Genomic DNA, 22,142 nt, shown 5'->3' with positions numbered 1-22,142 from the left:
ATTTCATCTTTCTGAATTTCCACAAATACTTTACCATCTATATGAATCATGAAAATCAACTTTCCTCTGGCTCAAGCCTTAGCTTTCTAGGGCCATATTCAACTACTGAAGTTTACTTTCATTTTTACACCAAATACAGCATTATAAAAATACAGGATGAAGCTCATAGCCTCAATTTTTACTATTCAATCCTCTAGCCAGCAGACATTTGAGTGCTCATCAATTTTCTGTAGCCATGACCCGAATTCATATGGATAATGAATGTGTATGATCCTTGGGTGGTATAGGACAAAGATATCCTATGGAGCAACCATCGAGGTTGCAACACCAAAACCCAAGTTTCTTTAGAATCATGATGCAGAGTTTGGGCAGCTCTGCCTTACAGACTCTTACTCAATCTTGCCTGCCCTCAATATCACAAAACAACAAAAATCACTATTAGCCTTAATAACAGAAAATGTGGACCAGAAGATAGTTGCTTTAAGGTATACTGAAATCTATTACCTGTGACTCTTTGAGTTTCTTATCATAATCTGCTTCAAGTTTGACAAGAGGTCCAAAAATGTTTTGGTATTGATATGCATCCTCATATCTCAGTAGGACATGTTGAGGTTCCTCATCCACACCAGGTTTCTCCAGATCCTCCAGTGTTGCAGACGGGTTTTCCTGAAATTGTATATGAGTGTTTTTACTTTTTCTTTTAAAGATTTTCCCTCCCTTCGGCTACTATTATAACTTCTCTAATTATCCATAATGCTTTCATTCCAAACAACTGCTCACATGCATGCAACATTAACTGCTATTGTACAGGTATGCTGTCTTCGATGGGTACAGACTGAAGGAAAGTAACATATATGCCTATTAATGAATGTGCCCAGTATTTAACCAAACAATATTCACATAACCTAAATATAGTTAAACTGTTATGTTTAAAGATATCTATTTAAGCACAGTTAAATTTATCTGGTTAAAGATATCCAGCTATCTTAAGCCTATATTTATGGCTTGTTTGTTTTTTTTGTGACTCTCTTGATCAGGAGTTCTCAACCCAATCCTTGGGGTCACCTAGCCAGTTTGGTTTTCAGAATATTCACCATGAATATGCTTTGAAAGATTTGCATATGCTACCTCCATTGTATGCAGATCTATCTCATGCATTTTCATGGTGGATATTCTGAAAACCTGTTCCTAGGTCTGAGTTGAGAACTACCGCTTTAGATGGATAGTGATGTTTATTGCTCTCCACTTAGTTAAAACGTTTTGTCCATTGGCTAGCACTTTGATACAATATTTTATTTTTCGGATTGCTTCCGCTTGCTTATTGGGTAAAAGAACTAGACTACATAGTTAAGTCTAATTCTTTTACCCAATAAGCAAGCGGAAGCAATCCAAAAATCTGGAGACCAGAGGATGAGCTGAGAGAGGCTTTCCCTCAACTGGTACGTGAAAAGCTATAATAGCACTGAGATGGACTCTTACAGACGTAGATTTGAGTCCAGTCAGACAGATGAAGCAGATAATCCAACACCAAATCTACTGATAAGGAAGTTGGATCGTGATGAAGAAGACACCAGGAAGATATGATTCTGGATGACGAAAGGCTGAGGGATCTCCACCAGCATGGTTTTACGAAGGGAAGGTCTTTTCAATCCAATCTGATAAGCTTCTTCGACTGGGTAACGAAACAACTTGAAAGGGGAAAGTCCCTGGATATAGTGTATTTGGACTTCAGTAAAGCCTTTAAGTCCCACACCGTAGGTTATTGAACAAAATGAATACAATGGGACTAGGAGAAACATTGACTGCATGGGTTAAAGACTGGCTCAGTGGTAGACTTCAGAGGGTGGTAGTAAATGGTACTCCAAAGAAACGCTGAAAGTGACCAGTGGAGTGCCGCAGGGCTCGGTCTTGGGTCCGATACTATTTAATATCTTTGAACGAGACCTGCTCCAGGGACTTCAAGGTAAAATTACATTATTTGCCGATGACTCTAAGCTATGCAACGTAGTGGACATCACAACCGTGCCTGACAATATGAGGCAGGACCTACTTTTACTGGAAAAATGGTCTAATTCTTGGCAACTGAGTTTTAATGCCAAGGAACCAATGAGAGTGACAGCTATTCTGAATTTAATCCTCAACGGGCTGAGAGGACCTGCCCAAGAAGTGGAAGTAGTGGGACCATTAGGAAACAGTGATCACAACATGATCCAATTCAAAGTGGAAATAGGTATGCCAAAGGGGAGGAGAACTATTGCAACAACGTTCAATTTCAGGAAAGGGAACTATGATGCCATGAGACAAATGGTAAAGAGAAAACTCAGGGACAGTTCCAGAAGGCACAAACGGTGGAGCAAGCCTGGACCTTATTCAAGGACACGGTAAACGAAGCGCAAAACCAGTATATACCCAGATTTAGAAAAGGGTGCAGAAAGAATCGAGCAAAAGACCCAGCATGGTTAACCAATGAAGTTAAGAAGGTGATAGGAGACAGGAAAAAATCTTTCAGGACATGGAAAAAGCACAGTTACTTACCGTAACAGGTGTTATCCAGGGACAGCAGGCAGCTATTCTCACATATGGGTGACGTCATCCGACGAAGCCCAGATGCGGACGCCTCCAAGAGACTTGCTTGAAGAAACTAGAAGTTTTGAGTCGCGCGCATGCGCGAGTGCCTTCCTGCCCAGCGCACATCTCCTCAGTTCAGATAGCTAACAGAGAAGCCAACCAGGGGAGGTGGGTGGTTTGTGAGAATAGCTGCCTGCTGTCCCTGGATAACACCTGTTACGGTAAGTAACTGTGCTTTATCCCAGGACAAGCAGGCAGGTATTCTCACATATGGGTGACCTCCAAGCTAACCAGAATGGGATGGTGGGAGTGTTGGCAACTTAGGAGAATAAATATTGTAAGACTGTTTGGCCAAACTGTCCATCCCGTTTGGAGAAAGTATCCAGACAATAGTGAGAAGTGAATGTATGAACCGAGGATCAAGTAGCAGCCTTGCAAATCTCCTCAATAGGAGTAGATCTGAGGAAAGCTACGGAAGCTGCCATTGCTCTGACTTTATGGGCTGTGACTTTACTGTGAAGAGGTAATCCAGCCTGGGCATAGCAGAAAGAGATACAAGCCGCCATCCAATTGGAGATGGTGCGTTTAGAAATTGGATGTCCCAACTTATTGGGATCGAAAGAGACAAAAAGCTGAAGAGCAATTCTGTGTGGTTTGGTGCGTTCCAAGTAGAAGGCCAAAGCACGTTTACAGTCCAGAGTATGAAGAGCTGATTCTCCAGGGTGAGAATGAGGCTTTGGAAAAAACACTGGAAGTACGATGGACTGGTTGAGATGAAATTCTGAGACCACTTTAGGGAGGAATTTCGGATGAGTAAGAAGAACCACCTTGTCATGATGGAACACAGTGAATGGTGGTTCAGTAACCAAAGCTTGCAGCTCACTGACTCGCCTAGCAGAAGTGAGCGCAATGAGAAAGACCACTTTCCAAGTGAGATACTTCAGATGAGCCTTATCAATTGGTTCAAATGGAGGCTTCATGAGTTGAGAAAGGACAACATTGAGGTCCCAAACCACTGGAGGTGGTTTGAGAGGGGTTTAACGTTAAAAAGTCATTTTATGAATCTGGAAACCACCGGATGAGCAGAGAGGGGTTTCCCTTCAATAGGCTGATGAAAAGCTGCAATTGCACTGAGATGGACTCGTATGGATGTAGACTTGAGTCCAGAGTTGGAGAGGTGCAAAAGATAATCCAAGACGGAAGATAAGGAGGAATGTTGAGGCTTCTTATGAGTTAAACACCATGTAGAAAATCTAGTCCATTTTTGGTGATAGCATTGTCTAGTTGTAAGCTTTCTAGAAGCTTCTAAAACGTCTCTAACAGATTGAGAAAACTGAAGAGGAGTTATGTTGAGAGGTACCAAGCTGTCAGTTTGGGATGAAGCAGAGATCCGTGACTCTGTGTAAGCAGAGAAGGAAAAACTTTTCTTTGACCAAAAATTTGTTGAGAGCCCTGAGATCCAAAATGCGTCTCAGATCGCCCGTCTTCTTTGGAACGAGGAAGTAAAAACCCCTGCTCTGCTGTTCCAAGGGAACTGGCTCGATAGCATGGAGATGAAGCAGAGCTTGAGCTTCCTGAAGAAAAAGGGCGGTCTGGGATGGACTGGAAGGATACTCTTTTGGAGGAAGGTCTGGAGAAACCTGATGAAAATGAAGAGAGTATCCTTCTCTGATGATGGAAAGGACCCAGAGGTCGGATGTTATGACCGTCCATCTGTTGTAAAAAAGATGGAGATGACCTCCTACAGGTGGAAAAGGAGACAGAGGCAGAACGATGGATGTTATGCTCTGGAGTAAACAGTCAAAAAGGCTGAGAAGCCTTAGGTGTAGCAGAAGGTTGAGGCTTCTGTTGCTTCTGCGGTGGCTGTTTCTTCAAAGGAGGGCGAGTGTAAGGCGCCGGCTTTGGAGGGAAACACCTCTGGTAGATGACAGGAGGGCAAGTAGGCCTAGATGGAGTTGGTTTAGGCTTTGGTCTGACTATTGAGGCAAACGATTTAGCATTGTCAGACAACTTTTTAGTGGCAGCCTCAATGGACTCATCAAAGAGGTTATTACCTTCACAGGGGATGTTTGCCAGACGATCTTGAAGGGTAGAGTCCATGTCTACGGTGCAAAGCCAGGCTAGACGACGCATGGCCACAGAGCAAGCCGCTGCTCGGGCAGAGAGCTCAAAGGCATCATAAGATGATTGGAGAAGATGGATACGCAATTGAGAAAAAGAAGCAATGACTTCTTGGAATTCAAAATGCATGCTGGCATCCAGATAACTCAAAAACTTCGGCAGAAGACAAAAAGAAACTCAAAATATGTAATAAAAAGAAAATTGTAGTTGAGTACTTTTGAAGACATCATAGCATTTTGGTAAATGCGACGTCCAAACTTATCCATGGTCTTCCCTTCCCTGCCAGAAGAAACTGTGGCATACACTCTGGAAGGATGGGATCTCTTTAAAGAGGATTCCACAAGCAAGGATTGATGCGACAATTGGGAATTGTCAAGACCCTTATGATGCATGGTTTTATATCTGGCATCTAACTTTCCTGGAACTGCTGGAATGGAAAAGGAAGTCTCCATGCATCGAGTAAAAGTCTGATCAAGAAGTTTGTGCAATGGCAGTTTGAGAGACTCAGCCGGAGGTTGAGGAAAGTGCATGGTCTTGAGGTATTCTTTAGAGTACTTAGAGCCAGTATCTAGTGGAACATTCAGATCTACAGCCATCTGTCTCAAAAATGAGGAAAAAGATAACTGATCTGCAGTGGCCCGGCTTTGAGAAGGACTCGAAGACGTCGAGGCAACTGGAGTTGAAGAAGTAGAAGCCTCGGCAGGAAACCATGGCATGAAAGAACCTGGAGACTTAGACGATGCTCTGGACATCGGGATGTCTTCGAGAGCGGGCATCGGAGACTTGGAACGAGGAGTTGAAAGTCTCGTCAAAGCCGGAGAGGACCGAGGCTTTGAGAAATGATGTCTCAAAGAATGCCTCGAAGTAGGTCTCGAATGAGGTTGAGAACTGTGTCTTGAACTGGACCTCGAAGATCTAGCAGAGGTTGCCTCGGAAGCAGTTGATCGAAGATCTATAGGCGTGGAAGAGCCCTGAAGCAGCTTCGAAAACTGGACTTCCTTGGTAGAATGGGAGGTATCATGTCGATACACTTGCACAAACTCCACTCTATTCGTCTCGTGCTTGGAAGCCCGACCAGCCACTCGCAGAGACTCCGTTCCCTGCATCGAGTGTGGAGGATCAGACTGGGACACAGGCGGCTCGACCTCAAGGGAGACTTCTGCATGCCCAGTTTGAAGAAGATTAAGCAGTGTGGGTGCCATAGTAGTGAGGACTTTAAGAATCTGCTCCTCCAAAGAGCTCTGGGGCACAGCCGGCAAGGAGGGTACCGCGTCTGAAACCGGCCCACCTGCCTTGGCTGGAGGTTCTCGCACAGTGGTGTGAGTGTTTCGATTTGGGAGGCTTCGAAACTTTAAGCACCACTGGCGGAATCGAGGGCTGAGCTATCTGACCTGAGGAGACAGTAAAAGATATGGCAGCCGAGGACGTCGAAGCAAGAGCCGGTCCAAAAGACGAAGGTCTGATGAGGCTCGAGGTTGGAGCAGTAGAAGGAGAGGCGTCGACCGGGGCCGATGCCAAAGACACCTTCGATGCTGAGAGCTTAGAAGACTCCATCTCGAAGAGGTTATCCACCAGGAAGCAAAGATGCTTAAAAGCACGAGGCTTAAATGTTTGGCAAGGCAGGCACGATGTAGGATGATGATTCGGCCCAAGGCACTTGAGGCAGCATCCGTAAGGGTCCGTAAGGGATATTGTGCGCTTGCACTTGCGACACCGTTGAAACCGGTAACAGGTCGGGGTATAGACAAAAAGACAGCCGACGCAAAGTCGAAGCCCGCGGGCCATTGCCGAGCGGTCTGTACCGGACGAACGGATGGAAGTAAAAAATTTTTATTTTTTTTTTTTAAAAGAAAGAAAATAAGTAACAGCGATTCGTGAGAAAAATAAACACAAAACCGCGGTGAGAGAAGGCACGAACAACGACAGTAACCAGAGAGAGCCAAAAAGACGGACTTCTCGGCTCCGCAGAAAACTAAGAACTGAGGAGACGTGCCCTGTGCGCTGGGCGGTAAGGCACTCGCGCATGCACGGTGCGGGTGACTCGAAACTTCTAGTTTCTTCAAGCAAGTCTGCTTGGAGGCGTCCGCATCGGGGCTCCGTCGGATGACGTCACCCATATGTGAGAATACCTGCCTGCTTGTCCTGGGATAAAGGATAAAACCGAGGAAAATTGGAAAGAGCACAGGAAGCATCAAAAAGAATGTCACCGTGTGGTCAGAACAGCAAAGAAAGAGTATGAAGAGAGACTTGCCAAGGAGGCGCAGAATTTTAAACCATACTTTCAATATGTGAAAGGAAAACAACCGGCAAGGGAGGAGGTGGGACCCCTGGATGAGGGAGACAGGAAGGGAGTGGTATTGGAAGAAAAGGAAGTGGCGGACAGATTAAGTACGTTCTTCTCGTCAGTCTTCATAAAAGAGGACAAATCCAACATGCCGGAACCGGAAAAATTCTTCAAGGGGGATCAAGAGGAAAAATTATTGTGCATGGAGGTAAGCCTCGAAGACATACTCAAATAGATAGACTAAAAACTGACAAATCTCCGGGCCCAGACGGAATCAAGTTTCAAGTTTATTAGGATTTTATATACCGCCTATCAAGGTTATCTAAGCGTTTTTTACAATCAGGTACTCAAGCATTTTCCCTATCTGTCCCGGTGGGCTCACAATCTATCTAACGTACCTGGGGCTATGGAGGACTGAGTGACTTGCCCAGGGTCACAAGGAGCAGCGTGGGGTTTGAACCCACAACCCCAGGGTGCTGAGGCTGTAGATCCAACCACTGCGCCACACACTCCTCACCACCCGAGAATACTAAAGGAGCTTAGAGACGAAATAGCGGAGTTACTACAGCTACCTATCCTTGAAAGCAGGGGTAATCCCGAAGACTGGAGGATAGCGAATGTTACACCTATCTTCAAGAAAGGATCCAGAGGCGACCCAGGGAATTATAGGCCGGTCAGCTTAACCTCAGTTCCGGGGAAGATGGCTGAATCATTAATCAAGGACAGTATCAATGAGCATATAGAAAGAAATAAGCTGATGAGAGCAAGCCAGCATGGTTTCTGTAATGGAAGATCATGCAAAACAAACCTACTGTACTTCTTTGAGGGGATAAGCGAACAATTGGACAAAGGTGACCCCATAGACATAGTATACCTGGACTTCCAGAAAGCCTTCAACAAGGTTCCTCTCGAGCACCTACTAAGGAAACTGTGAAACCACGGGGTGGAAGGGGACATACACAGATGGATCAGAAACTGGCTGGCGGACAGGAAAGAGGGTAGGAGTAAAGGGACACTATTTTGACTGGAAAGGAGTCACGAGTGGCGTTCCACAAGGGTCAGTGCTGGGACCACTGCTGTTCAATATATTTATTAATGACCTGGAAACAGGGACGAAGTGTGAAGTTATAAAATTTGCAGATGACACAAAACTCTCCAGTACGGTTAGATCTGTTGAGGAATATAAAGAACTTCAAAAGGGACCTGAACAAACTGAGTGAGTGGGCAAATAAATGGCAGATGAGCTTCAATGTAGAGAAATGTAAAGTCATGCACATAGGGAAAGGAAACCCGATGTACAACTACACAATGGGGGGGATGATATTGGGGGAAGGCAATCTAGAAAAGGACTTTGGAGTTTTGGTGGATAAAACAATGAAATCAGCGGCACAATGCGCAGCGGCCTCAAAAAAGGCGAACATAATGTTGGGCATTATCAAAAAAGATATCACTACCAGAACCAAGGAAGTTATCCTCCCGCTGTATAGGGCAATGGTGTGACCGCATCTGGAGTACTGCGTTCAATACTAATCGCCGTACCTTAAAAAGGATATGGTGACACTCGAGAGGGTCCAGAGAAGAGCAACAAAAATGATAAAGGGCATGGAGAACCTTCCTTATGCTGAGAGGCTGGAGAAGCTGGGGCTCTTTTCTCTGGAAAAGCGGAGACTTAGAGGGGATATGACAGAAACTTACAAGATTATGACGGGTATAGAGAAGGTAGAGAGGGACAGATTCTTCAGACTGGCGGGGGCAACAAAAACTAGAGGGCACTCAAAAAAATTGAAGGGAGACAGATTCAGAACAAATGCTAGGAAGTTCTTCTTCACTCAGAGGGTTGTGGACACCTGGAATTCGCTTCCAGAAGAGGTGGTAGAGCAGCGTACGATTTTGGGTTTCAAAATGGGATTGGACGAGTTCCTGAAGGAAAAGGGTTATTATACAGTACAAAATGCTTTGGAGCATTAGATCACTTACAGGTCATTGACCTGGGGGGCCGCCATGGGAGCGGTCTGCTGGGCATGATGGACCTGTGGTCTGTCTCGGCAGAGGCGATGGTTATGTTCTTATGTTTTTACACAGAACTCTTGCCTTCCAGGCAGGTAAATGGAACGACTGGCAGGTAACATTATCATGCATTCCTCATTCTACTTCAGTTTTAGAAAATCAGTAAAAACGAATTTGTTTAATCGATTTGTAACCTAAGAATTTTACAGTTTTTCACTTCTTCCATTCTGTAAGCTTGTATTCGATGACTTTGTATTGTGACCATTCCACTGATTGTCCAGCACCTCTTGTTGTAAACTGCCTTGAACTATCATGGCTTTGGCGGTATATAAGAATAAAATTATTATTATTATTATGTAATACATTGCTACTTGATTGTCTGTGCGGAGGAGGACTTGAAAGCAGAAATGATAGAAGGCCTTGAGGGCATGGTACATCGCTCTGAGCTTGAGGAAATTTTTTTTTTTTTGTAAATCTTTATTCATTATTAATCTTTCAACAAGTGTACAAATTAAAATCATACATATTTTTGAAAACATCACTTGTAAATCTATCAAGAGAAACAACAATTGTATATATATATAAACCCATAACCCACCCCTTCTTCCCATTATTAATAATATACACAATAAAATAAGAACCCTTCCCCCTCTGTATTATTCATGGTGTATATTTCAATAGAATAACTGGTGTTTAATAATCACAAAATGATATCAATGGCCCCCATATTTTAGAAAAGGTTGAGCTTGAGGAAATTGATGTGAAATTTTCATTCCCTGGCAGTCCAGAGACCCTGGGTCTGAAGATCGTCCGTATGTGCCCCCCAAGCATAAGGAGATGCATCCATCATGATTACCTTGTGATGAGGGGGTAAGTGAAAAAGGAGATCTCTGGATATATTGGAGGAGGTCATCCATCATCAAAGCGACTGCAAAAGAGATGATGTGACAAATATATGCTGTGAGACAATCCGTCGCTTGAGAAGCGACAACCTGGTCTCATGTAAAGAAAGAGAAAATGGCACAAAAACCAGGTGAATTTGCTAAAGAAAGAAAAGCAAGATGGCACACATGAGGGAAAGCTTAAAAATGCATCCTCTCAATGCTGCAGAAGGAGAGACTGCCTTAGGTCTTACATGGCAGCAAAGAGGGTGGGAAGGTGCATGCATGAGCAGTGCATGTTCCAAAGGCTGCTAGAAAAAGAACACTGGGGAACATCTCTGCTGCAAGCTCTGGCAGATGTCACTCAACTATGAAAATATGATGTCCTAGTTGTCCTCTAAGATATACAGAGATACTGAAGCTCCAAGACTGCATGATTTCCTTATTGGGCAAACCACAGAACTTTCTCTGTCTCCATCCACTGGTGTGTAGGAATAACCCACAGATTTTGGACTGGATGCTAAGGAAATAATATTTCTAATGCTTAAAACTGTATTCACTTATTATCATTCCTTTTAGCTTATTCTGATTAATGCTTACCTTCCAGAGTTCCTCCAGTTTATTAATTTGCTGAGCTGTAATCTGACGGGCCCTCAGCTGCTCCTGCTCAGAGGGAATCTTTACCAGCCAAGAAAGAAAGCAACGATCCTGAATAAGTGGCTGCCACTGGGAGCTGTCCCAATTAATGTCCTTCAAGCTGCTTTGACTGGCACATGGCTGCCTACACATCCATATTAAAAATAAACAAAACTAATTAGTAAGATCCAGTGAATGCATGCTTTTGTATGGCAAAGTGAAGAAAAGATATTTGAGAGCAGTTACATTAGTGATGTTTCACTGCCTGACCAGGCATGTTAAATTAAATATTTTACTATAGTTCAATACTGATTTACAGGTTATTGGATAATGAATGGTCGAACCAGAAGGTTCGTTGCCAAGACCCACTTGTTGGACTAGGAGGTATAGTAAATTCATAACAAACACTATCTATGTATTTTTCACTTTGGGGCAACACACGTACATCTTGTAAAAAATCACCTCCTTGATTCTACTCTTAAGTTATTTCACTTATTGTCATGTGATGGCTGCATGAAATTCAGGTAAAGAATGGCAGAGAAGCATCCCTCCCCATACCCAATTTATTCCATATTCATAATAAAAGGAGTAGCAAAGCAGGAGGTACTTAACATTAAGCACCTATTTTAGCCCCAAACTAGGGTAACCACCATATAGTTCCACATTACGAGGGACAAACTGATTTTACCCTATTGCCAGAAGACATTCTTGTTTAGCTTCAAGGGGTCAACTAGTAGATCAGAACTCCCTCTATACCAGGGGTTCTCAACCCAGTCCTCCACTACCCATTACCCCTTGCCCCAGACCAACATCACACTTACAGACCTGATGCTCCAGAAGACGACAGCCGATGCTCTGTGTTGGTCTGAAAGGTCTTGAATGTCTGCACATGCTCAAGGCCTGCTGTTCCCATCCTCTCCAGAATTCTCAAAGGAAGTCCAGCAAGCCTTGAGCCTAAGCATGCGCACACACTCAAGGCCCTTCAGCCCAGTACAGAGCGGCGGTGTCAGCTTCCGGAGCATCAGGACTACGTGCGATGTCGGTCTGGGGCAGAGAGAAGCAGGTAGCTAAGGATAGGAGTACCTATGACGGTGAACTCCTTTGTACTTTTCTTATGCCGCGGTCCACCCCCCTCTGAAGCAACTTCACGTTTCTGCTTGGGTGGACCAGAGCAAAGAACGGTGCAGAGGAGGCCATGGGCAGCAAGAGGAAGAAGATGGTAGCACATGGACGGCAGTAAGGTACTAAGACTCCCAAACAGAACCTGAAGTTCAAACAACAGTAAAAAAAACAAACACATACATACTCACAAGCTTGTTGCTAGAGCAGGTTGAAGCCAGTTAGAGCTGGTTCTGCAGCACTAACAGGGCAGAATATAGCAACTATGGTCTCCTTTTTTTTTTTTTTTTTTTAAACAGAGAAGGGAAAGAAGAAAAAATCGAGACCAAGTCAGAACCTCTAGCAATGGAGGGAGGGTGAGGCAGGGACATGGGGGGGCCCAGGTATAACCCCTAAAGCCGGCACCGTTCAGCCGGACACCCCTGTCTCACTGAAGAGAAAATCTCAACAGGAGAAATAGCACTGCCAGCTCACTGAAGAGAAACCTCAACAAGAGAAACTGAATGGCAGTCTCACTGAAGAGAAACCTCAACAGGAGAAAATAAAGTTCCAGTCACAGCCAGAATCCAGGAGCAATTCGAATAGCGACCATCACCTGCTGGGAGATAGAGCATACTGGAGATACAGGAGGAGTGCCAGCCAATAGGACCACCTGTTAATCAGTTTCTCTATCGCCGCCTGCTGGTAGATGTGTGCTATCCCATTGGTCTCTGGATTCATCTGCTGCTGTTGCTAAGGAAAGGGATGATGCACATGGACGGAGGGAAGGGGAGAAGGATGAAAAAGATGGTGCACATGGACGGAGGGAAGGGGAAGAGATGGTTCACATGGATGAAGGGAAGAGGATGGTAAACATGGACGGAGGGAAGGGGAAAAGTTGGAAAGACAGATTTGAGATGGAGGTAGAAAAATGGAAGAAAACTTAATACAAAAATCAGTGCCAAAGGAGGATGTAGTGCAAAAAGTGAAGGAGAGGAAATAAACAGCAAATGCATAAGGAGGCCTTGGAAACAGAGTTAATAGCACAGAGGAGGAGGAGTGTGGCGCAGTGGTTGAAGCTATAGCCTCAGCACCCTGGGGTTGTGGGTTCAAACCCCGCGCTGCTCCTTGTGATCCTGGGCAAGTCACTTAATCCTCCATAGCCCCAGGTACGTTAGATAGAGTGTGAGCCCACCGGGACAGATAGGGAAAATGCTTGAGTACCTGATTGTAAAACCGCTTAGATAACCTTGATAGGCGGTATATAAAATCTTAATAAAATAAAAATAAAAAAAAATAAAAGATGGAATAACATAATAAGAAAAATAAAATCGCAAGCAGCCTCAAACAGAGCAGGAGGGCAGGAAGATATCCAGCTGGTGCATAGAGCAGGAGCACCCAGGGACCCAAAAGGTACATGGGAGGTGTAGAGGCACAGGAGGAAGAAGGGATTCCTACTATCCCATCCACCGCGAGGCCGCCAAGAAGTCAACACAGGGGGTTTTGGATTCGGCCGGGACAGGAGACAAGGAGAGTCCCTTATGTCCCAGCCCACTGCTGGTCCACCGGGTCTTGCGGCAGGCCCTATGGAGGCCTGCAATAGGTCCAGGAGGGGGGCGGATAGGCAATGGCCCGAATATAAGCCAAAGTCCTCCATTTTTGGGCTATTTTTTTGGCCCCAAAATCTTGGCTTATATTCGACTATATATGGTAATTATTGCTCATAGTCCAATACTTTAATCCCAGATTCCAACCCTCTAAACCCTTTCCCCCCTCTATTATATTTGCTAATAATATAAATCAAAATACCTTCTCTTTGAAGATTTCACACAAACACCCTTAACCGGCACTTCTGTTCCCAACACCACCTAACAGGCACTTCAGTCCTACTACCACACTACCCGCGCTAACCTGCACTTGTTGTTTTCACCCCTGCCCTAAGGGCACTTCAGTGCTACCACCTTCTTACCCGATGACTGGCTGAGGCCAATGCTGTGTGTTAGGCCAGAGCAGGGCCTTGCGCATCTGCGCATGCTCCATCAAGATCTCTGCTGGCTCCTTTCCTTTCTGAGATTCTTGGAGAAGATGGGAACTGGCAGGCCTTGATTATGCATAAGGCCCAGTTCCAGCACTGATCTTCAGTAAGGAAAAGATCTGTGCAGGTCAGCCGGGGGGGGGGGGGGGAGGGACAGATGTGCCGGTCATCGGGTGAGGAGGTAGTAGAACTGAAGTACCCATTAGTAGGGGTGAAAACAAATGCAGGTTAGCGGGTAGGGAGGTGGTAGGCCTGAAGTGCCAGTTAGGCGAGGTCGGGAACAAAGCGGGAAGGGGATTTATAGAGGGAGGAAGCAAGAAAGATCAAACCAAGACTCCTCATTTTTTCCCCAAAAAATCTCAGTTTATATTCAAGTATATAAGGCACTTCATTTTTACTCTCAAAAAGGAGTGCATACAAATGCTTGTACTAGTTAGTAAAAAACATACTTAGTTAATTGTTTTGCAAGTCCTAATGAGGCATTTTACTCACCTGCACAGCAAAACAACCACAGAGTCAGCCTTGGCAGGGATGAAGCCAAGAAGAAATACATTTCGACATCCACAGTTGTAGCACTCCAGAACAGTCTCACCCAATGGTCCATCCTTGTGGAGTGTCACCTCCTTACATTTTGCCCTTACAAGGTGATTCACAATGTGGCTAAAAGCAGAAACAAATGAATTTATATACACCAAACAGTGTAATGAGCATGTCTTAGGTCTTAGCTTCTGTCAAATTTGTTTAACTTGGATCATTTAAACATGGTGGATTTCACATACTGTTTTACTGTGATTAAATGTATTTTATAACTAGGTGTTTCTACTATTACATTAATGGATTACAATCTTCAAGCTAATACAGAAAATATAGCATGGGGAAACATTTCACTCTGTTGATACCTGGGTGCAGGCATGACTTTCTATTTCTAAACACTCCTAGGCATTACTGTCAAAGAGGTCTGCACCATACGAGGGTCAATTGAAAAGTTTCCAGCCTAATCAAGAAAACTTTGGGAGGGGGTTTTGGGGGGGTGGATTTGTTTTTCAACTCAAAATTCATTTGCTCTTATGTTTTTCCAGACCTTTCAAACTTTCAGTAAAATACAAAACATCTAATCTAGAAAAATAGCTATTTACAGCATCTATAACTGCAGAATCCAAAGAAAATTTATTCGCAGGCAGCCATTTTTCAGGATTGGAAACAGAAGTCACAAGGGGCCAAATCCGGGATGGATGAGGAATTAATTCAAGCTGCAATTCATGCAATTTGCCATCAAGACTTTAGCTTTTTCTGAAATACTGCCTGCATATGGAAAGGGAGAGCAAAGAGTGAAAAACACAGAGGACTTTAATAGATGGCTCAGAGCCTGGTGTCATCAAGAAGGCTTCAGGTACATAGGAGGATGGGGAAATACATGGAAGGACAAGAAGCTATATTGCACTGATGGGCTACATATTACTACAGCAGGAAAAAGAAACCTTGCAGAGAAATTTAGACAATATTTTTCTAGGCATTTAAACTAGAAGGTGGGGGTGGTGTATGTACGAAGGACAATTATAGAGACCACCCCCGACAAAAGAAAAGATGTGATAGTAGTAAAGGCTGCAACATAAGCAATATCAGCAACTCATTTCTTAGTATTGCAACGGAAAGTGAAACGACACAAAAATCCATACGAAAAAGGAGATTATCGCTGAAAAATAGCTGGAAAGCGATGACCACAAATGCTCGCAGTCTAAGCAACAAAGTTCATGATCTGCAAGCCCTGATATTAGAGGCAGATCTAGATATTGTTGCTATCACAGAGACATGGTTCAGTGAATCACATGGATGGGATGCAAACATACCGGGATATAATCTTTTTAGGAAGGACAGAGATGGTCATAAAGGTGGAGGAGTAGCTCTCTATGTAAAGATCAATATCCAAGCGACCGAAATGCAAGGGACCTGGGGAGAGGAAGAAGCGATATGGATTGCTCTGAAAAGAGAAGATGGAACTTCTATCTACGTGGGTGTAGTCTACAGACCTCTGACTCAATCGCAGCAAATTGATAAGGATCTGATTGTGAATATCCAAAAGTTTGGAAGGAAAGAGGAGGTTCTGCTGTTGGGAGATTTCAACCTGCCGGATGCGGACTGGAATGTTCCGTCTGCGGAATCGGAAAGAAGTAGGGAGATTTGGATGCCTTTCAAGAGGCTCTGCTCAGACAAATGGTGACGGAACCCACAAGGGAAAAAGCGATATTGGATCTGGTCCTCACAAATGGAGAGAGTATCTCTAATGTTTGAGTGGGTGCTCACCTGGGTAGTAGCGATCATCAAACGGTTTGGTTTGATATAACGGCTAAAGTGGAGAGCGGCCGCATGATACTTAAAGTCCTAGATTTCAAACATACAGACTTTAATGCAATGGGAAAGTACCTGAAGAAAGAGCTGTTAGGATGGGAGGACATAAGAGAAGTGGAAAGACAGTGGTCTAAGCTGAAAGGAGCGATAAAAATGGCTACGGACCTTTATGTGAACAAAAATCAATAAAAACAAGAGAAAAAGGAAGCCGATATGGTTCTCCAACCTAGTGGCTGAGAAAATAAAGGCGAAAGAGTTGGCGTTCATGAAATATAAAAAAACCCAAGAAGAGGAGAGTAGAAAGGACTACAGGGTGAAACTGAAAGAAGCCAAGAGAGAGATACGTTTGGCGAAGGCACAGGCAGAAGAACAAATGGCTAAAAATGTAAAAAAGGGAGATAAAAAATTTTTCAGATATATTAGTGAAAGGAGGAAGATAAAAAATGGAATTGCTAGGCTAAAAGATGCTGGGAACAAATATGTGGAGAGTGATGAGGAGAAAGCAAATGTGCTAAACAAATACTTCTGTTCTGTGTTCACAGAAGAAAATCCTGGAGAAGGACCGAGATTGTCTGGCAAAGTTACACGAGAAAATGGAGTAGATTCTGCGCCGTTCACGGAGGAGGGTGTTTATGAACAACTTGAAAAACTGAAGGTGGGACAAAGCGATGGGACCAGACGGGATCCATCCCAGGATACTAAGGGAGCTCAGAGAGGTTCTGGCGAGTCCTATTAAAGATTTGTTCAACAAATCTCTGGAGACGGGAGTGATTCCTGGGGATTGGAGGAGAGCGGATGTGGTCCCTATTCATAAAAGTGGTCACAGGAATGAAGCAGGAAACTACAGGCCGGTGAGCCTCACTTCAGTTGTTGGAAAAATAATGGAAGTGTTGCTGAAAGAAAGGATAGTGTACTTCCTTGAATCTAATGGGTTACAGGATCCGAGGCAACATGGCTTTACAAAAGGTAAATCGTGCCAAAAGAACCTGATTGAATTTTTTGATTGGGTGACCAGAGAGCTGGATCGATGACATATGCTAGATGTAATTTACTTGGATTTTAGCAAAGCCTTTGATACAGTTCCTCATAGGAGGCTGTTGAACAAACTTGAAGGGCTGAAGTTAGGACCCAAAGTGGTGAACTGGGTCAGAAACTGGCTGTTGGACAGACGCCAGAGGGTGGTGGTTAATGGAAGTCGCTCGAAGGAAGGAAAGGTGACTAGTGGAGTCCCTCAGGGTTCAGTGCTGGGGCCAATCCTGTTCAATATGTTTGTGAGTGACATTGCTGAAGGGTTAGAAGGAAAAGTGTGCCTTTTTACAGATGATACCAAGATTTGTAACAGAGTAGACACCGAAGAGGGAGTGGAAAATATGAAAAAGGATCTGCAAAAGTTAGAGGAATGGTCTAATGCCTGGCAACTAAAATTCAATGCAAAGAAATGCAGAGTAATGCATTTGGGGATTAATAATAGGAAGGAACCGTATATGCTGGGAGGAGAGAAGCTGATATGCACGGACGGGGAGAGGGACCTTGGGGTGATAGTGTCTGAAGATCTAAAGGCGAAAAAACATTGTGACAAGGCAGTGGCTGCTGCCAGAAGGATGCTGGGCTGTATAAAGAGAGGCGTAGTCAGTAGAAGGAAGAAGGTGTTGATGCCCCTTGTACAGGTCATCGGTGAGGCCCCACTTGGAGTATTGTGTTCAGTTTTGGAGACCGTATCTGGCGAAAGACGTAAGAAGACTTGAGGCGGTCCAGAGGAGGGCGACGAAAATGATAGGAGGCTTGCGCCAGAAGACGTATGAGGAGAGACTGGAAGCCCTGAATATGTATACCCTAGAGGAAAGGAGAGACAGGGGAGATATGATTCAGACGTTCAAATTCTTGAAGGGTATTAACGTAGAACAAAATCTTTTCCAGAGAAAGGAAAATGGTAAAACCAGAGGACATAATTTGAGGTTGAGGGGTGGTAGATTCAGGGACAATGTTAGGAAATTCTACTTTACGGAGAGGGTAGTGGATGCCTGGAATGCGCTCCCGAGAGAGGTGGTGGAGAGTAAAACTGTGACTGAGTTCAAAGAAGCGTGGGATGAACACAGAAGATTTAGAATCAGAAAATAATATTAAATATTGAACTAGGCCAGTTACTGGGCAGACTTGCACGGTCTGTGTCGGTGTATGGCCGTTTGGTGAAGGATGGGCAGGGGAGGGCTTCAATGGCTAGGAGGGTGTAGATGGGCTGGAGTAAGTCTTAACAGAGATTTTGGCAGTTGGAACTCAAGCACAGTACCGGGTAAAGCTTTGGATTCTTGCCCAGAAATAGCTAAGAAGAAAAATTAAAAAAATAAAAAAAATTTTTAAATTGAATCAGGTTGGGCAGACTGGATGGACCATTCGGGTCTTTATCTGCCGTCATCTACTATGTTACTATGTTACTATGATGTGTCAGCCAGTCATTGTCTAGAAGGAAGAGAACTTTCTTCTTGGCCAAATGAGGACGTTTCATCTCGATTTCAGGACTTATACATTGTAATAAGCCAGCATAGTATTTGACATTAATGGTTTTCCTTTTTCCAGATAGTCAATAAAAATTATCACAAGGAAATCCTAAAAGTCAGTCGCCATCACCTTTCCATCTGATGGAGCCATTTTCGCTTTCTTTGGAGTCAGTTCATCTCTTGTAGTCCATTGTTTGGATTGTTGTTTTGTCTCAAGAGTTTAGTGATGAACCCAAGTCTTATCCAGAGTCAGAAAATGCCACAAAAAGTTGTTCTCATTGCACTTCAAACATTCAAAACATGTTTTCCAAAATGTCCAAAGGAACCCATTTTTGGGGAGGCAAGGTCTTGCCAATGCCTAGAAGAGGAAGCAGTAAAGCACACCGAGGACACAGACCTGCGACTGAAGCGAAAATTGAAGAAGGGAAAGTCTGCGATCCTAGTGGGAGACTCAATCCTAAGGAATGTAGACAGCCATATAGCAGGTGGGAGAGAAGATCTACTAGTGACCTGTCTCCCAGGAGCGAGAACAAAGGACATCGTGGACAAAATTGGAGAGATCCTGGAAGGAGCAGAGACAGCAGTAATGATCCACATCGGGACAAATGATGTCAGCAGGAGAGACTACAGAAGAAGTAGTGCACTGATAGAACAGTTCAAGATCCTGGGAAGGAAGTTGAAGATGAGGACCCAGAAGATAGCGTTCTCAGAGATCCTACCAGTACCGAGGGCAGATGTGAAGAGGCAGACGGAACTACAATCAATAAATGCATGGATGAGATGATGTGAAGAAGAGGGGTTCCACTTTGTGAGGAACTGGACAACGTTTTGGGGTAAGAGCAAGCTCTTCAGGAGAGATGGACTGCACCTGAGCGCAGCGGGAACTAGACTTCGAGCAAACATCAGGAGAGGAATAGAACAGGCTTTAAACTAAGTAGAAGGGGAAAGACGACAGGCAACAGAGTGTCGACGATTCGGAAGGAGGTATCCCGCAAAGATACTAAGGGGGAAAAATGCTGGGAAGAAACAACAGGCAAAACACAGGAGTTGACTAACCCAGAAGAGGAGGATAAAAGGATTGCAACACAGGAGAAGAAAATAAAATTTGAAGCACAGCGAAAGGAAGTGAAGACAAAAAAAATACCAGAGAAAGGGCGGAACCGCCGGAAGAGGAAGCAGTGCAGACGCAGGACTCACAGAAGGGCCGGGACCGCCGGAAGAGGAAGCATTTCAGAGCAGGGCTCACAGAAGGCCCGGGACCGCCGGCAGAGGAAGCAGCAGGAGAATGGTAGGAGCTTCTTCATGATGGGGGGGGAGGCTGTGGGGTGCGAGCGATCCTGCAGGGGGGGGGTGAATCGGACATCGGAGGGGTGGTGCGAGCGGTCCTGCGGGGTGAATCGGATGTCAGGGGGGGCATCAGGCTTTCAGGGTGGGGACAGGACTTCAAGGGGGAGAGGAGAGTCGGGGCGGGCGAAAGGAGAGTCGGGGTGGTCAGAGGAGAGTCGGGGCAGGCGAAAGGAGAGTCGGGCGGCAACGGGAGAGTCGGGGCGGCATGCGCGGTATATGGGTGTGCGCGGTATATAAAATTTTATTTACATAAATTACAGTTTCCCGCGTGCTATACCCGTGTGCACGTTTTACATGGGTGTGCGGTATATGAGTGAAAATACGGTATACTAATGCAAGGAGCCTAAGGAACAAAATGGGGGAATTAGAAGTCATGGCCAAAACTAAGAACATATACATCATTGGAGTCTCCGAAACATGGTGGAATGAAGAAAACAAATGGGATACAGCATTGCCGGGGTACAAACTATCACCAGGACAGGTCAGGTCAGAAAGGAAGAGGAATAGCCCTATACATAAAAGAAAGCATACACTCGACCAGAGTGGACACAGCAGCGACAACCAACAATTTGGAATTGCTATGGGTTAAAATACCAGGAAAGAAAGGGCCAGAGATAAAGATAGGCCTGTACTATCGTCCACCTAGGCAACCGAAGCTATCGATGAAGAAATGGAAGCCGAGATGAAGCGAGAATGCAAAAGCGGTAACATGATTATTATGGGAGACTTCAACTATCCCGGGATAGACTGGAGTCTTGGAAGCTCAAAATGCGCCAGACCCCGGATTCCTGGAGGCTATACAGGATTACGTCATGGATCAACTTGTTAGAGAACCAACGAGAGGGAATGCCACTCTAGATCTAATCCTAAATGGGCTAAGAGGACCTGCGAAGGAAGTGGAAGTAGTGGGACCGTTGGGAAACAGCGATCACAATATGATCAAGTTCAAAGTTGAAGTAGGAAAACCGAAGGGTAAGAGAACTATAACAACAACTTTTAACTTTAATTTTAATTTTTTGTTGTATATGGAAGTGGGAGGGGGTAGGGGTTATATCTTTTTGTTGTATGATATGGTAGATTTTCAAGTGGTATTGTATTCTAATTGTTTGACATTTACTGTACACTTGTGAATTATAAAATGAATAAAGAATTAAAAAAAAAAAAAAAAAAAGGAAGGAAACTACAAAGCAATGAGAGTAATGGTAAGGAAGAAACTTAGGAACACCTTAAAGAAATGGCAGACTTTAGAGCAAGCCTGGTCTTATTCAAGGACACGGTGATCGAGGCACAAAATCTACATATACCAAGATTCAGAAAAAGTTGCAAAAAGAATCGAACAAATGACCCGGCGTAGATAACCAAAGAAGTGAAGAAAGCGATAGGTGATAAGAAGAATTCATTCAGGAAATGAAAAAAGGGCAAAACTGAGGAGAACTGGAAAGAGCACAGGAAGTATCAAAAAGAATGTCATCATGTGGTTAGAAAAGCTAAAAGAGAATATGAAGAAAGCTAGCCAAGGAAGCACGAAATTTCAAACCGTTCTTCAGATATGTTAAAGGGAAGCTGCCGGCTAGGGAGGAGGTGGGACCCCTGGATAACGGAGACAGGAAGGGAGTGGTGAAGGAGGAGAAAGAAGTGGCGGAAAGACTAAACATGTTCTTTTCGACTGTATTTACAAAAGAGGAAACATCCAACATACCGGAACCTGAGCAAATCTTCAAAGGAGCCCAAACAGATAAACTAACATCCATGGAAGTAAGCCTTGAAGACGTACGCAGGCAGTTAGAAAAACTAAAAACTGACAAATCGCCGGGCCCGGATGAAATCCATCCAAGGGTTCTGAAAGAACTAAAGGAAGAAATAACGGAACTACTACAGCAAATTTGCAATCTATCCCCGAAAACATGTGTGATCCCGGAGGATTGGAAGATAGCCAATATTACGCCCATCTTTACAAAGGGATCGAGAGGTGACCCGGGAAACTACAGACCGGTGAGTCTGACCTCGGTTCTGGGGAAAATGGCAGAAGCGCTGATAAGACAGCATCGACGAGCATTTTGAAAGAAATAAACTTCTAATCACAAGCCAACATGGCTTCTGCAAGGGGAGATCATGTCTAACGAACTTACTGCACTTCTTCGAAGGAATTAACAAACGAATGGACAAAGGGGACCCCATAGACATCGTATATTTAGATTTCCAAAAAGCCTTTGACAAGGTACCCCATGAACGCCTACTTCAGAAACTGAAGAACCATGGGGTGGAAGAAGACATACACAGATGGATCAGAAATTGGTTGGGGGGGAGGAAGCAGAGGGTAGGAG

At 44.3% G+C, this 22,142-nt stretch overlaps 1 protein-coding gene across 1 annotated transcript in view; it reads right to left on the bottom strand.

Moving 5' to 3' along the window:
- UPF1 (UPF1 RNA helicase and ATPase) overlaps window positions 1-22,142 on the bottom strand; it is a 357,405-nt gene that overhangs the window by 291,461 nt on the left and 43,802 nt on the right. The window contains exons 4-6 of the mRNA XM_033955970.1: window positions 14,123-14,290; window positions 10,462-10,642; window positions 505-666 (exon numbers count right to left, since the gene is read on the bottom strand). Coding sequence (XP_033811861.1) covers window positions 505-666; window positions 10,462-10,642; window positions 14,123-14,290 — 511 coding nt within the window. The remainder of the gene's footprint in view (window positions 1-504; window positions 667-10,461; window positions 10,643-14,122; window positions 14,291-22,142) is intronic.

The sequence above is a fragment of the Geotrypetes seraphini genome, chromosome 8 (genome assembly GCF_902459505.1).
Source record: "Geotrypetes seraphini chromosome 8, aGeoSer1.1, whole genome shotgun sequence".
Lineage (NCBI taxonomy): Eukaryota > Metazoa > Chordata > Amphibia > Gymnophiona > Dermophiidae > Geotrypetes > Geotrypetes seraphini.
The sequence above is the reverse complement of the archived record's forward strand: the minus strand, read 5'-3'. Positions and strand labels throughout refer to the sequence as shown.